Below are 15,879 nucleotides of genomic sequence, written 5' to 3' on the forward strand. Positions count from 1 at the left end.
GGCAGAATCAGGAGATAGGTTGGAGAAGGTTTGAGCAGAGGGAAGAGATGATAGGATGGAAGAGGAGAGAGTAGCAGGAGAGAGAGAGCGAAGGTTGGGACGGCGCAATACCATCCGAGTAGGGGCAGAGTGAGAAGTGTTGGATGAGAGCGAGAGGGAAAAAGATACAAGGTAGTGGTCGGAGACTTGGAGGGGAGTTGCAATGAGATTAGTGGAAGAACAGCATCTAGTAAAGATGAGGTCAAGCTGTACAGTGCATGTGTTGGATTTATCGAACGTATGCGTCAAACTGTATAAGTAGACAGCTTGAAGGTGAATGTTGAACTTTTGTTGCATACATAACCAGATGATGCTGCATAATATTTCGCGCAAAACACTGTCGGTGTGATCGAGTTGTGACTGCTGCCCCTCGAGTCTGCACAAGGAGTGATGCTGTTTGCAGTTAAATATTACAAAGTAGTAATTTGTCATGTTTATTTCGTTTTTTAATCGGTATTCCTGCATTTCCAATTACTATCAGTGCTCAGAAAATATAAGGATATACTTGGGAAGTTATCTGTCCGGTTTGGACAGCGATATTACTTTGCGCAGCATGTGATTATTATTGACCGGACCCGCTTCACCTGTCATAGGTTACAGACGGTTCATATAGCCAACCTTGCCTTATTATTCAACTTTTTAAATGTTTTATATAGAACCGTTTTTCCTTATGGTTTATTCATCAAATCATAGCCAGTTAATGTTATATCCACTGTGCGTGATTTACGAGGATCTGCACGCGTTTTCTTTCAACTTTGTTTGCCAGTGACATGAACCATATTTATTGCTACAGTAGTAACCTATGCTGCAGGCCTAAATGTTCGTGCGGCTACAATTTTATGCAATTTATTTGTAAGGTCAGTATGATGTAAGGGCCAGATTGGGGACGGGAGATTAGGAAAGTGCAGGGTAAATCAGCTGCCTGGCAGTCTGTTCACCGCGTTCCACACGAACAAATAGCGTCTGTGTTTAGGATGTTCTCACTGGAGGTCACATAGAAGGGTTTTTTCTGCTGCTGGACATGTGGGATCAGAATCCAATATTTGGTCTATTTGACTCATTTACTTTTCAACAAATGCTCCATCTCTCTCTTTCCCTCTCTCTCTCTCCAGTTTCTTCTCTCTGTGATGTCTACTGCATTGTGTTTGCTTTACTGCTCCAGGCCAGGTAACAAGAGACACCTCTAAATCTAATTTCCCTGAAGCTTCCAATGTTAGTGAATTGTGGACTTGCATTGCATCCTTATGACAGTCTGCCTTAATTTGGTGATGGATACCTGTGTCACTGTCCTCTCTGTTTCTTTTTTAGGCGCCTTTGGAGTCAACAGCCCTGCCTTGGTTCAACACTTCAGCCTCAGTATACAGAGAGGGGTGTACAGTAAGTAACACAAATGTTGATATTTAGTAGCAATAACACCATTGATTGTGCTTCCGATTTAAGGCAGCCCCCCGCAACTCTGATTCAGAGGGGTTGGGTTAAATGTGGAAGACACATTTCTGTTGAATGCATTCAGTTGTGCAACTGATTAGGCATCCCCCTTTCCCTTCCCTTCCCTTTCACATTATCTGCCTCTCTTCTCTCTCTCTCTTTCTCTGTCTGTCTGTGTAGAGTATGTGAATGCCAAAGAGCTGCCCCTTGATATGAGGTCAATCACAGACCGAGCTGCTCAGACCCTCTTGTGGACCGAGCTCTTCAGAGGTGACACACACACACACACACACACACACACACACACACACACACCATAGGCCTAAATAACATTCTTTTTTGTATTTTATTTTACAATTTGTGGCATTTTTATTTACAACAAAAAAAACAATCATACATAGACAAAAACGATAAACAACTTAACGTTTACATACATTTCCACGAACATTAATGACATCACACATGCTCACACCCACATGTTCCCACCATATCCACCCCCAATGTTGTTTCTAATACTTGTAAGACTGCCCCATGACTTAAAATTGGGTTATGTTGTTTCTGTCTGTAGCCAGATTTTTTTTCAATATTTAAATAATAAAGCATTTGCTTCTTCCATTCTCTTAACAGTGGAGTATAATTATTTAAGTAATAGCTTCTGCAATATAAGTGATGGAAATAATATTGTACAACCCATTGGGTATCTCACTGCACCCCCATATGCCATGTCTTGAAGTATGCCAATAAACAGATTAAAGGTAAATTTACATTGTAAAACTGACAGCCAGCTTTCTAACCCTTCCCATAACGTTTGGACTTCATAGCACTCCCAGAAGGCATTCATTCGTTTTCCACTTAACACATGACTCTGCTGTTGTGCTGTAACATTTGTCAATTTTGTCTCTTGTTTAATAAATTCTAGAACATTCCTTTACCTGTCTTCTTGATGGGTAGTCGCGACTACCCATTTCGCGACTTCCCATCAACTACCTGTTTGAGAAGGGTCCCGTCTCCTCGTTTCTGTGGTAAACACACTTTGCGCCGGTACCCCAACGGAAAGGAGCGTTGTATCGCCTGCAAGCTGTGTGAGGCTGTCTGCCCTGCCCAGGTGACCCTATACACACCTACTGTACCCTATACACACACTGGCACTGGCAATGCACTACACTGCCCTCAATGCCCTGGTCACTATACACACTGGTACTACAAACTACTGTATATAGGCCTATATATCAGTAATACTTAATTCCACTGGATATCATAAGGTGAATGCACCAATTTGTAAGTCGCTCTGGATAAGAGCGTCTGCTAAATGACGTAAATGTAAATGTACAAATTGTATGTACCTGCAGTCCACAACATTATCCAGGGTATAGGTAACTTCATATACTTTACTATGGAATGCTACCCCAACCAGGTAACCCCTATAAAGCCCAGGTAAGTCCCCCCCAGGTAATTTCCTACCCTCCTGCACAGCTCAATAGAGCCCCATAGAGTTCACATGGTTTACATTCCCTCCTCCTGCTCATTAAGTCCTCTCTCTGCTGCCCCTTGTGTCTGCCACAGGCCATTACCATTGAGGCTGAGACGTGTGCAGACGGCAGCAGGAGGACCACTCGCGACTACATCGACATGACCAAGTGCATCTACTGTGTCTTCTGCCAGGAGGCCTGCCCTGTTGATGCTATTGTGGAGGTAAACAGCTGACAACCCATCTCTTTCTTTCATTTTCAATTCAATGGACTTTATTGGCATGGGAAACATGTTTACATTGCCAAAGCAAGTGAAATAGATAATAAACAAAAGTTAAATAAATAATAAAAAATGTACAGTAAACATTACACTCACAAAAGTTTCAAAGGAATAGAGACTTTTCAAATGTCATATTATGGCTATGTACTGTGTTGTAATGATGTACATACAGTTAAATTGCAAAAAGGAGAATAAACAAACATAAATCTGGGTTGTATTTACAATGGTGTTTGTTCTTCATTGGTTGCCCATTTCTTGTGGCAATAGGTCACAAATCTTGCTGCTGTGATGGCACACTGTGGTATTTCACCTAATAGATATGGGAGTTTATCAAAATTGGATTTATTTTCAAATTCTTTATGGGTCTCTGTAATCTGAGGGAAATATCACTCTCTCTCAGTTTGTCAAATTCTAGAACAGAAAATTCAGCAGCCTATTCCAGAACTTCTGGAGTATTCTAGGGCTAAGGGTTTCTGGACGTATTTCTCTCTTTCATGTCCCTCAGGGTCCAAACTTTGAGTTTGCCACAGAGACCCATGAGGAGTTGCTGTACAACAAAGAGAAGCTACTGAACAATGGAGATCAGTGGGAGTCGGAGATTGCTGCCAACATACAGGCAGACTACCTCTATAGATAGACCATCGTACTGGCAAACCAACCTAACCACATATACTATGCATACCGTAAACACTAAGACAATCTAATGTCAATGAATATTACACAAACAAAGCCTTAGATCATACTTTTAACATGGAGAGCCAGTAGGCCTATTGTCAAAGGGATAAAAACACACACAAGTGTAAAAGTGCACACAAAAATTGTACATTGATCATTATTTGATGACCGTGTATACCTCATGCACATTTTGTCATTAACAAAAACTTTCAAGTATTATAACTGTAGATGAAATTGTATGTTATGTATTTGTATGAAGAAAATCATGTTTTGAAGGCCTCTTTTTGTGTATCTTTTCATCCACTTTTGGAAGAAGTTTAAAAGTGATATCTTGATACTGTAGCTTGATTTGCCCTAATGAAAAATGTATCAACCCCAACAAAAATGTCCATTAATTATAATCGACATACTAATATGCATTTCCTGTTGCTGTAGGATTATTTTTCTGTTCTAGCATACTGGCTCAAATTAAGATCCTACATCTGTACGTGTATGATATCATCGGGAGTTGTAACAAAAAGCATTGTATTGCTGGCCTTGATCACATGACATGGGCGGAAACTGACTCAATTCCACGCTGAATCTCCCGCGAACGCAGCCATTTACTCTTTTTCTCTTCGTTTCAACGCTGGTGAGTCTGAACATTTTTCCTAATGTGATGCTGGTCTAAATTCAATTTTGAATCATTGTGAATAAAAATTGGTTTAATCGGAGACACTAAAGTACGTTGTTGGTGTACTTATACACTCAGTTTAGTAGTTATGTTGATAGTATGCGAAGTTATTAGACAATTTTATTGATTTCCAAAACCATGCTAGCGAACGTTAGCTACCATGTTAGCTTGCAGCTAACGTTAGCTGTGTGATAACAGTGGTTCTGTTGGCGAAATGCTAGCTAACTGGATTGCGATGCTTTCCTTAATTTGTTGTTTCTGCAATTGAAGCTAACTATTGTTATTGTCAATACAAATAACATTCGACCAGTTGTGTGCTTTGAGACGGAGTTAGTTTGTTAGACAACAAACGTTATTAGTCTTTTAGCTAAACGGGGGACAGATTTTAGCGCTGCACATACATTGTTCCAGTCGAAACTAGAAAAGTGCGGCAGCCTCAGTCTGCTGAATCAATGGCGTACTCATCAAATGCTAACAGTTAGCTAGCCATTCTCTGCGTTGAGGATGCATGCTGTGCTAGTAGATACAAATAAAACTGTTATTTAGAAGGCGTATATTCCTGCATTTAGGTTGTAATACTAATGATTGTGTACACGTTTAAATATCGTGTTGTCAGATGTTTGAAAATATGCAATGTATTTGGAAGAAGTTTATAGAATTAAAACCGCCCAAAAACAAGCGTTAGCTTGCGAGGTTACTTGTTGGTTAGCTAGTTCCTGGGCGCGTGCTGCTGTCTCGATATGTCGCAAGTTAGTTGTAGTTTAGCGAGCCCATCAGAAAATAGTTGGCAAACCAGTTAACTCTGTAGATAGTTGACCCATCTACACAGGTTATGTAACTAGTTATCGTAACCATTCCGGCGCCTTGTCCTGTTCTTAGGAGAACATCAAAATCCACGACAGATTTAACAATGGCAGAAGGCGAGCCACAGGTCCAGTTCAAGGTGAGGGCTATTACTTATCTCAGACGTCAACGATTTTAGAGCATGAAACAGGATTATGTTTGGTTTGGTCATGAGTAGTTAGCTGCTGTTTTCACCTATGTTTCAACTTCTATCCCTCTTCCCCTCTCAGCTTGTGTTGGTTGGCGATGGAGGAACTGGAAAGACCACTTTCGTCAAAAGACATTTGACGGGAGAGTTTGAGAAGAAATATGTTGGTAAGTCACTCCCATCGGCATGTAATTACTTAAACAACAACACAGTTTATAGTGAGAACACAGCCACATGGGGTGATAAATGGGTGTTAGGCCTCTGCACAAAGCCTGTAATAGTAGAATGCTTAATCAGAGTTTTAGTCATTGGGAGGGGGCCATGTTGGCAGATTCAACTGTCAGAATGCAGAGGCCACCAATATGAGAGGATACATGGAGGCACCAGATGGCAATGTACAACAAGGGTGTGACACTGAATGAATCAACCCGCCACCATTCTAGCATCTTCTAATCTCTCCAGTGTTACTAAACTGTCTTTCTCCTCTCACCATTTCTCCTTCTCACCCCACCTTTCTCTCCTTTATTTCTTGCTATCTCTCCCCTCATTTCTCCTGTTGGGTTTCTCCTCTATTCTCCCCTTTCTTTCCTTCTAGCCACTCTGGGAGTGGAGGTGCACCCGCTGGTCTTCCACACTAACAGAGGGGCCATCAAATACAACGTGTGGGACACTGCCGGGCAGGAGAAGTTTGGAGGGCTCCGAGACGGCTACTACATCCAAGGTATGGTATAAAACTGTACTTATTAGCGTATCCTAGAGTTTTTCATGACCAGGAGGAAGAACTCTACCTCTAGTTACTAAAAATAACTCCCTGCTCTACAAAAATACTTGCACACAGAGCTTTGTGTGGAAAGTCACTGGCCAGTTCTTAAAACCAGGAACTAATGAATGACAATAGCTATTCTAACAATTAGTAACCACTAGAGGTCGACCGATTATTGGAGGAACAAAAAAAGACGATACCGATTAATCAGTCTTTTAAAATTTTATTTTTTTAATATATATATATGTGTGTGTGTGTGTGTGTGTGTAATAATGACAATTACAACAATACTGATTGAACATTAAACACTTGTATTTTAATTAATCTAATACTTAAATAAAATCTATTTATTCTCAAATAATGAAACATGTTCAATTTGGTTAAAATAATGCAAAAACAGTGTTGGAGAAAAAAGTAAAAGTGCAATATGTGCCGTGTAAAAAAGCTAACGTTTAAGTTCCTTGCTCAGAACATGAGAACATATGAAAGCTGGTGGTTCCTTTTAACATGAGTCTTCAATATTCCCAGTTAAGAAGTTTTAGGTTGTAGTTGTTATAGGACTATTTCTCTCTCTACCATTTGTATTTCATAGACCTTCATAGACTATTGGGTGTTCTTATAGGCACTTTAGTATTGCCAGCCTAATCTCTGGAGTTGATAGGCTTGAAGTCATAAACAGAGCTGTCCTTCAAGCATTGCGAAGAGCTGCTGGCAAACGCAGGAAAGTGCTGTTTGAATGAATGCTAACGATCCTGCTGCTTGCCTACCACCGCTCAGTCAGACTGCTCTATCAAATATCAAATCAGACTTAATTATAATAAACACACAGAAATATGAGCCGTAAGTCATTAATATGGTCAAATCCGGAAACGTATAATAATTTTTTTATTTTATTATTATTTTGGTGAAATACAGAACCGTTTCATATTTTATCAAACCGGTGGCAACCCTAAGTCTAAATATTGCTTTTACATTGCACAACATTCAATGTTAGGTCATAATTAGGAAAAATTCTGGCAAATTAATGACGGTCTTTGTTAGGAAGAAAGGGTATTCAGAGTTCGCAACGAGCCAGGTGACACAAACTGCTGCATATACCCTGACTGCTTACACTGAACACAAGAGAAGTGACACAATTTCAGGCACCGCATTGATTATATGCATCGCAGGACAAGCTAGTTAAACTAGTAATATCATCAACCATGTGTAGTTTGATTGTTTTTCATAAGATAAGTTTAATGCTAGCAAGCAACTTACCATGGCTCCTCGCTGCCTGCACTCGCATAACAGGTGGTCAGCCTGCCATGCAGTCTCCTCGTGGACTGCAATATAATCGGCGTCCAAAAATGCTGATTACCGATTTGTTATGAATAATTAGAATGCCCGATTTCAAGTTATCGGTCGATCTCTAGTAACCACTTCCCCCTCTAAGGATGCTGTGTTGAGTAGATTCATGTTGTGACTCTCCCTCTACATCCTCCTCTTGCTTTCTTTGACTCTTCACTCTATCTGTGCTTTTCTCTCCACTCCTACTTTGTACTCTCACTTTCCACTCTCCAGCCCAGTGTGCAATCATCATGTTTGACGTCACGTCTCGAGTCACCTACAAGAACGTACCCAACTGGCATCGTGACCTGGTGCGTGTCTGTGAGAACATTCCCATAGTCCTCTGCGGCAACAAGGTGGACATCAAAGACCGGAAAGTCAAAGCCAAGAGCATCGTATTCCATCGCAAGAAGAACCTCCAGGTAATTATTACTCACTTTATTACAGTAGACTGTTCTTATGCAGTGTGTTTCTGTGCAAACTGAAAGACTAGCCCTGATGGAAATAATGGGTAAACAAGCAGCATTTGTGACCTTGTGCACCACAGCAAGGTGATGATAATCCTCTCTTCTCATTCTCACCCCTTCTCTCTCAGTACTATGATATCTCTGCTAAGAGTAATTACAACTTTGAAAAGCCCTTCCTGTGGCTAGCACGGAAGCTGATTGGAGACCCCAACCTGGAGTTTGTGGCCATGCCCGCCCTCGCCCCCCCAGAGATCCTCATGGACCCCTCCCTCGCCGCGCAGTACGAGCACGACCTCAAAGTGAGTGGAACCATAGTAGCCCAGCACGGGTAGATGGACTGCATGGAGACCAGACCGTAAAATGTTATCAGATGAAATTGGCTAGATTACATATCAATGTCTTTAGTTATGTTGCTGATTGTAAATGGTGTATCGTCATAAGTTATTCACTTTCTCCGCCCTCCAGGTTGCATCAGAAACAGCGCTCCCAGATGAAGACGATGACCTTTAACCTGTTACCTATGACCCCCCCCTACCCCCGCGTGGCAGGAAGTTGTCTGAGTTTGGCCCCTTTACTGTAAAATCCCGTTGCAGATTTATTTTTTAGCTTTTTTTTGTTTTGCTTGTGTTTTAAAACGGAAAGAAATACAAACATGGTGAAGTCGTGTGGTTCTCTAGTTTCACTGTAAGACACACCGCCCTAGTGTTGGCATGGCAATGTTACTCACCATCAAGCACCACCCTCTGCCCTTCCCCGGCTCACACGCTGGGCTAAGGCCAACTGACCGGAAGCATTTGGGGTGGGGGGAATAAACTTTGAATAAAAACGTTCTCAATATAACATGCAGTTCTGATTCATTGTTTTGCTAAATGTTTTAACGTGTGGCTAGGGGTAGACGTTAAGCACGGTAGATGCAAATCTTAAGTAGCTGATAACAGGCCAGGGTTGGGGTCAATTCTGTTTAAAATCAGTGAGTAAATTACTGCAGGTTCCTTCATTAATGACTTACCAATTAGACTGAAGAATTAAGGGATTTGATGCAAGACCGGTCTAAATCCTGTTCTTTCATGGGGACCCCCTCATGTTGGCAAAATGTTTATTTCCCTAGTTGTCTTAATCTTCCAGTGAATGATAATAGCAAGGACTAGTAATCAACATTTTAAAATGAATATACATTTTTTTATTATTTTGACATCCTCACGTAATTGGGAGAAGTGTAAACAGCCTATTAACTACAAAGGTAACGCAAAACTAGGGCTGTGAGGAGTACGGAATTATGGGTAACGACATTGTCATGCAAATAACCATTTGTCATAATTGTCTTTTTTTTTTTTTCATTGTGCGCCTGTAATGCATCTTGGAAAGACCGCCTAATGAATACAACTACGACATAACTAAATAATACAGTGCATTCTGAAAGTATTCAGACCCCTTGACTATTAGGATTTTGTTACAGCCAAATTCTAAAATGGATAAAAGTTTTCCACTCAATCTAGAGAACACCCCATAATGACAAAACAAAAACGGGTTTTTCGAAATGTTAAATGTATGTCACATTTAAGAATTCAGACCCTTTACTCGGTAATTTGATGAATCAGCTATTACAGCTGGTCTTGGGTATGATGCTACAATCTCGGCACACCTGTATTTGGGGGGTTTATCCCGTTCTCTGCAGGTCCTCTCAAGCTCTCAGGTTGGATGGGGAGTGTCGCTGCACAGCTATTTTCAGGTCTCCAGAGATGTTCGATCAGGTTCAAGTCCGGGCTCTGGCTGGGTCACTCAAGGACACTTGTTCCGAAGCCACTCCTGCGTTGTCTTGGCTGTGTGCTTAGGGTTGTTATCCTGTTGGAAGGTGAACCTTCGCTCCAGTCTGAGGTCCTGAGCGCGCTGGAGCCGGTTTTCATCAAGGATCTTTCTACTTTGCTCTTTTCATCTTTCCCTTGATCCTGAGTAGTCTCCCAGTCTCTGCTGCTGAAAACAAAACCCACAGCATGATGCTGCCACCATGAGAATGAACCCTCACAGCTGCCCATGTCCCTTAATGTTGTGGTTGTTACTGACAAGGAGCACATGGCTGAGCTCTAATCACCATTTCATTCTTTAAGGTTGCTGCCCCTCATTGCCAGGCCTGTCTCCTCTCTGGGGAGGTTCCCATTGCTTGGAAGGCAGCCTCAGTGCGTCCTTTATTTTAAAGGGGGAGATCAAGCTGATCCTAACTGTTATAGGCCAATTTCTATTTTGCCCTGTTTATTAAAAGTGTTGGAAAACGTGTCAATAATCAACTGACTGGCTTTCTTGATGTCTATAGTATTCTCTCGGGTATGTAATCTGGTTTCCGCTCAGGTTATAGATGTGTCACTGCAACCTTAAAGGTGCTTAATTATGTCACCATTGCCCTTGATTCTAAGTTTTGATACGGAAGAACATTCTATTCTTGTGAGCCGGCTAAGGAGTATTGGTGGAGTCTTTGGCTGAGGGGTCTTTGGCCTGGTTTGATAACTACCTCAAAGTGTGCAGTTTATAAAGTCAGAACATCTGCTGTCTCAGCCACTGCCTGTCACCAACGGAGTAACCCAAGGCTCGATCCTAGGCCCACGCTCCTCTCAATTTACATCAACATAGCTCAAGCAGTAGGAAGCTCTCTCATCCATTTATATGCAGATGAAACAGTACTCAGCTGGCCCCTCCCCAGATTGTGTGTTAAATGCTCTACAACAAAGCTTTCTTAGTGTTCAACAAGCTTTCTCTGCCCTTAACCTTGTTCTGAACACCTCCAAAACAAAGGTCATGTGGTTTGGTAAGAAGAATGCCCCCTCTCCCCACCAGTATGATTACTACCTCTGAGGGTTTAGAGCTTGAGGTAGTCACCTCATACAAGTACTTGGGAGTATGGCTAGACGGTACACTGTCCTTCTCTCAGCCCATATCAAAGTTGCAGGTTAAGGTTCAATCATGACTTGGCTTCCTCTATCGTAATCGCTCCTCTTTCACCACAGCTGCCAAACTAACCCTGATTCAGGTGACCATCCTACCCATGCTAGATTACGGAGACGTAATTTATAGATCGGCAGGTAAGGGTGCTCTCCTAGCGGCTAGATGTTCTTTACCATTCGACCATCAGATTTGCCACCAATGCTCCTGATAGGACACATCACTGCACTCTATACTCCTCTGTAAACTGGTCATCTCTGTATACATGTCGCAAGACCCACTGGTTGATGCTTATTTATTAAACCCTCTTAGGCCTTACTCCCCTCTATCTGAGATACCTACTGCAGCCCTCATCCTCCACATACAACACCCGTTCTGCCAGTCACATTCTGTTGAAGGTCCCCAATGCACACACATCCCTGGGTCGCCTCTCTTTTCAGTTTGCTGCAGCTAGCGACTGGCACGAGCTGCAAAAAACACTCAAACGGGATCGTTTTATCTTCATTCAAAGACACAATCATTTATACTGTTACTGACAGTTGTGGCTGCTTTGTTTAATGTATTGTTGTCTCTACCTTCTTGCCCTTTGTGCTGTTGTCTGTGCCCAATAATGTTTGTACCATGTTTTGTGCTGCTAGCGTGTTGTGTTTCTACCATGCTGTGTTTTCATGTGTTGCTGCCATGCTATGTTGTCGTCTTAGGTCTCTCTTTATGTAGTGTTATGGTGTCTTTCTTGTCGTGATGTGTGTTTTGTCCTATATTTTTAATTCTAGCCCCCATCCCCGCAGGAGGCCTTTTGCCTTCTGGTAGGCTGTCATTGTAAATAAGAATTTATTCTTAACTGACTTGCCTAGTTAAATAAATAAAAATGCTTCACATTAAGGATGGTGCCAGTTTCCCCAGACGTGACACTTGGAATTCAGGCCAAAGAGTTCAATCTTGGTTTCATCAGACCAGAAAATCTTATTTCTCATGGTCTGAAAGTCCTTTAGGCAAACTCCAAACGGGCTGTCATGTGCCTTTTACTGAGGAGTGGCTTCCATCTGGCCACTCTACCATAGAGGCCTGATTGGTTGAGTGCTGCAGAGATGGTTGTCCTTCTGGAAGGTTCTCCCATCTCCACAGAGGAACTATGGAGCTCTGTCAGTGACCATCGGGTTTTGTGTCACCTCCCTGACCAAGGCCCTTCTCCCCGATTGCTCAGTTTGGCCAGGCAGCCAGCTCTAGTGTCTTGGTGGTACCAAACTTCTTCCATTTAAGAATGGAGGCCACTGTGTTCTTGGGGACCTTCAATGCTGCAAATTTTTTTTAGGTACACTTCCCCAGATCTGTGCCTCGACACAATCCTGTCTCGGAGCTCTATGGACAATTCCTTCGACCTCATTGCTTGGTTTTTGCTCTGACACGCACTGTCAACCGTGGGACCTTTATATAGACAGCTGTGTGCCTTTCCAAATTATGTCCAATCAACTGAATTTACCACAGGTGGACTCCAATCAAGTTGTAGAAACATCAAGGATAATCAATGGAAACAGGATGCACCTGAGTTCAACTTCAAGTCTCAAATCAAATTTTATTGGTCACATACACATATTTAGCAGATGTTATTGTGGATGTAGCGAAATGCTTGTGTTCCTAACTCCAACATTGCAATTGTATCTAACAATTCACAACAGTAAACACAAATCTAAAGTAAATTAATGGAATTAAGAAATATATTAATATTAGGACGAGCAATGTCGGAATGGCAATGACTAAAATACAGTAGAATAGAATAGAGTATATATGACCAGTGATTCCATGTCTATGTATATAGGGCAGCACTCTAAGACAGGCCTGGGCAATTATTTTCCATGGAAGGTCACATTAGAATATATTTTTACAATCGCGGGCCAGAATAATATTACAGGATTATACATCATGTGTATGACTGTGTTGACAGATATCTACTGTAAATCACATCCAGATATTCTATTTATTTTACTTTTTTAACATGCACACAAATAAACCACATCCATGTTCTCCTTTTGTTAGGTATTTTCATTATTAAATATGCAATAAACTACACAGAGGGAAAAGTACACTGTTCATTCAGCACCACGCACAGAACTATTGTTAACGGTATGCACAAAAACACGAGAGCTCAACATTACTATTTAAACTATTCAATCAGTGTGAGGAGTGAAGTCTCTGCTCATGCACGCCTCCAAATCAATCAAGTTTGCAGACGACACTACAGTGGTAGGCTTGATTACCAACAACGACCAGACGGTGAGGGCCCTCGGAGTGTGGTGTCAGGAAAATAACCTCAAACTCAACAAAACAAAGGAGATGATCGCAGACTTCAGGAAACAGCAGAGGGAGCAGCCCCCTATCCACATCGACGGGACAGTAGTGGAGAAGGTGGAAAGTTTTAAGTTCCTCGGCATGCACATCACGGACAAACTGAAATGGTCCACCCACACAGACAGCGTGGTGAAGAAGGCGCAACAGCAACATATTTTTACCTTGTCAGCTCCGGGATTTGATCTTCCAACCTTTTGGTTACTAGTCCAACACTCTAACCACTAGGCTACCTGCCGCCCCAAATGTATTAAATGGTGCTACTCAAATATGTGAGGACATATAGCAAATCCAGTTTGCAGAGGATGGCTGCATTGCAGACTCCTGGCAGGTCTTTCTTGAGACACCCTGTATGAGGTGCTAGTGCTACTACCAACACATGCTTGAAGCTGTGTTGTCCCCACACAACTATATTAGGTTGCAGTTTGTCTCAAAGACCACCTGGTGTCAGCCCTGTTGCATCTCAGAGTAATCAACATACGTAACCATCCCCACAAGGCTCTGAGTGTGGATATATGAACAAAAATATAAATGCAACAAGCAACAATTTCAAAGATGTTACTGAGTTACAGTCCATATAAGGAAATCAGTCAATTGAAATATATTCATTAGGCCCTAATCTATGGCTTTCACGACTGGGGATACATATATTAATCTGTTGGTCACAGAAATCTGATGCATGCCCCTACAGAAAGGTAGGGGCGTGCATCAGATAACCAGTCAGTATCTGGTGGGCCCACCATTTGCCTCATGGAGCGTGACACATCACCTTCGCATAGAGTTGATCAGGCTGTTGATTGTGGCCTGTAGAATGTTGTCCCGCTCTTCTTCAATTGCCGTGTGAAGTTGCTGGATATTGGCGGGAACTGGAACATGCTGTCGCACACATAGATCCAGAGCATTCCAAACATGCTCAAGGGTTGATATGTCTGGTGAGTATGCAGGCCATGGAAGTACTAAGACATTTTCAGCTTCCAAGAATTGTGTACAGATCCTGACCACATGGGGCTGTGCATTATCATGCTGAAAAATGAGGTGATGGCGACAGAAATGGCACAACAATGGGCCTCAGGATCTCTTCACGTTATCTCTGTGCATTCAAGTTGCCCATACCATAACCCCACTGCCACCAGGGGCACGCTCTTCGCAACGTTGACATCAGCAAACCATTCGCCCACTCAACGCAATACACGATGTCTGCCACCTGCACGGTACAGTTGATACCCGGCTTCATCTGTGAAGAGCACACTTCTCCAGCATGCCAGTGGCCATCGAAGGTGAGTATTTGCCCACTGAAGTCAGTTTTGAGGCCGAACTGCAGTCAGGTTAATACCCTGGTGAGGACAACGAGCACACAGACGGTTTCTGACAGTTTGTGCCAAAATTCTTAGGTTGTGCAAACACACCGATTCATCAGCTGTCTGGGTGACTCGTCTCAAACCATCCCGCAGGTGAAGAAGACGGATGTGGAGGGCCTGGGCTGGCGTGGTTATCAAGGTCTGCGGTTGTGAGGCCGGTTGGACGTACTGCCAAATTGGAGGCGGCTTATGATAGAGAAATTCAAATTAAATTCTCTGGCAACAGCTCTGGTGGACATTCTTGCAGTCAGCATGCCAATTGCAAACTTTCTCAAAACTTGAGACATCTGTGGCATTGTGTTGTGTGACAACATTTTACAGCGGTTTTTTATTGTCCCCAGCAGAAGGTGCACCTGTGTAATGCTGTTTAATCAGCTTCTTGATATGCCACACCTGTCAGGTGGATGAATTTTCTTGGCAAAGAAAAAATGCTCACCTAACAGGGATGTAAATTACGTTGTGCACAAAATTTGAGAGAAATGTGCGTATGGAACATTTCTGGGATCTTTTATTTCAGCTCATGAAACATGGCACCAACACTTTAAATGTTACATTTATATTTTTGTTCAGTATATATATATACAGTACCGGTCAAAACTTTGGACACACCTACTCATTCAAGACTATTTTCCACATTGTAGAATAATAGGGAAGACATCAAAACTATGTAATAACACTTATGGAATCATGTAGTAACCCAGAAAGTGTTAAACAAACCAAAATATATTTTATATTTGAGATTCTTCAAAGTAGCCACCCTTTGCCTTGATGACAGCTTTGCACACTCTTGGCATTCTCTCAACCAGCTTCATGAGATAGTCACCTGGAATGCATTTTTAATTAACAGGTGTGCCTTGTTAAAAGTTAATTTGTGGAATTTCTTTCCTTCTTAATGCATTTGAGCATTAGTTGTGTTGTGACAAGGTAGGGGTGGTATACAGAAGATAGCCCTATTTGGTAAAATATTATGGCAAAACCAGCTCAAATAAGCAAAGAGAAACGACAGTCCATCATTACATTACATTAATGTCAGTCAATACGGAAAATTTCAAGAACTTTGAAAGTTTCTTCAAGTGCAGTCGCAAAAACCATCAAGCACTATGATGAAACTGGCTTTCATGAGGACCGCCACAGGA

At 42.0% G+C, this 15,879-nt stretch overlaps 1 protein-coding gene across 1 annotated transcript; it reads left to right on the forward strand.

The window, feature by feature from the left end:
• Nucleotides 1-4,429: 4,429 nt before the first annotated feature.
• On the forward strand, nucleotides 4,430-8,951 carry ran (RAN, member RAS oncogene family). The gene is made up of 7 exons (XM_029729205.1): nucleotides 4,430-4,522; nucleotides 5,444-5,507; nucleotides 5,638-5,722; nucleotides 6,151-6,276; nucleotides 7,879-8,066; nucleotides 8,240-8,410; nucleotides 8,577-8,951. The coding sequence occupies exons 2-7, from the start codon at nucleotides 5,475-5,477 to the stop codon at nucleotides 8,619-8,621; spliced, it is 648 nt and encodes a 215-aa protein (XP_029585065.1). The 5' UTR covers nucleotides 4,430-4,522; nucleotides 5,444-5,474; the 3' UTR covers nucleotides 8,622-8,951.
• The last annotated feature ends 6,928 nt before the right edge of the window (nucleotides 8,952-15,879 follow it).

Source organism: Salmo trutta, chromosome 3, assembly GCF_901001165.1.
Source record: "Salmo trutta chromosome 3, fSalTru1.1, whole genome shotgun sequence".
In the NCBI taxonomy this organism is placed as follows: Eukaryota; Metazoa; Chordata; class Actinopteri; order Salmoniformes; family Salmonidae; genus Salmo; species Salmo trutta.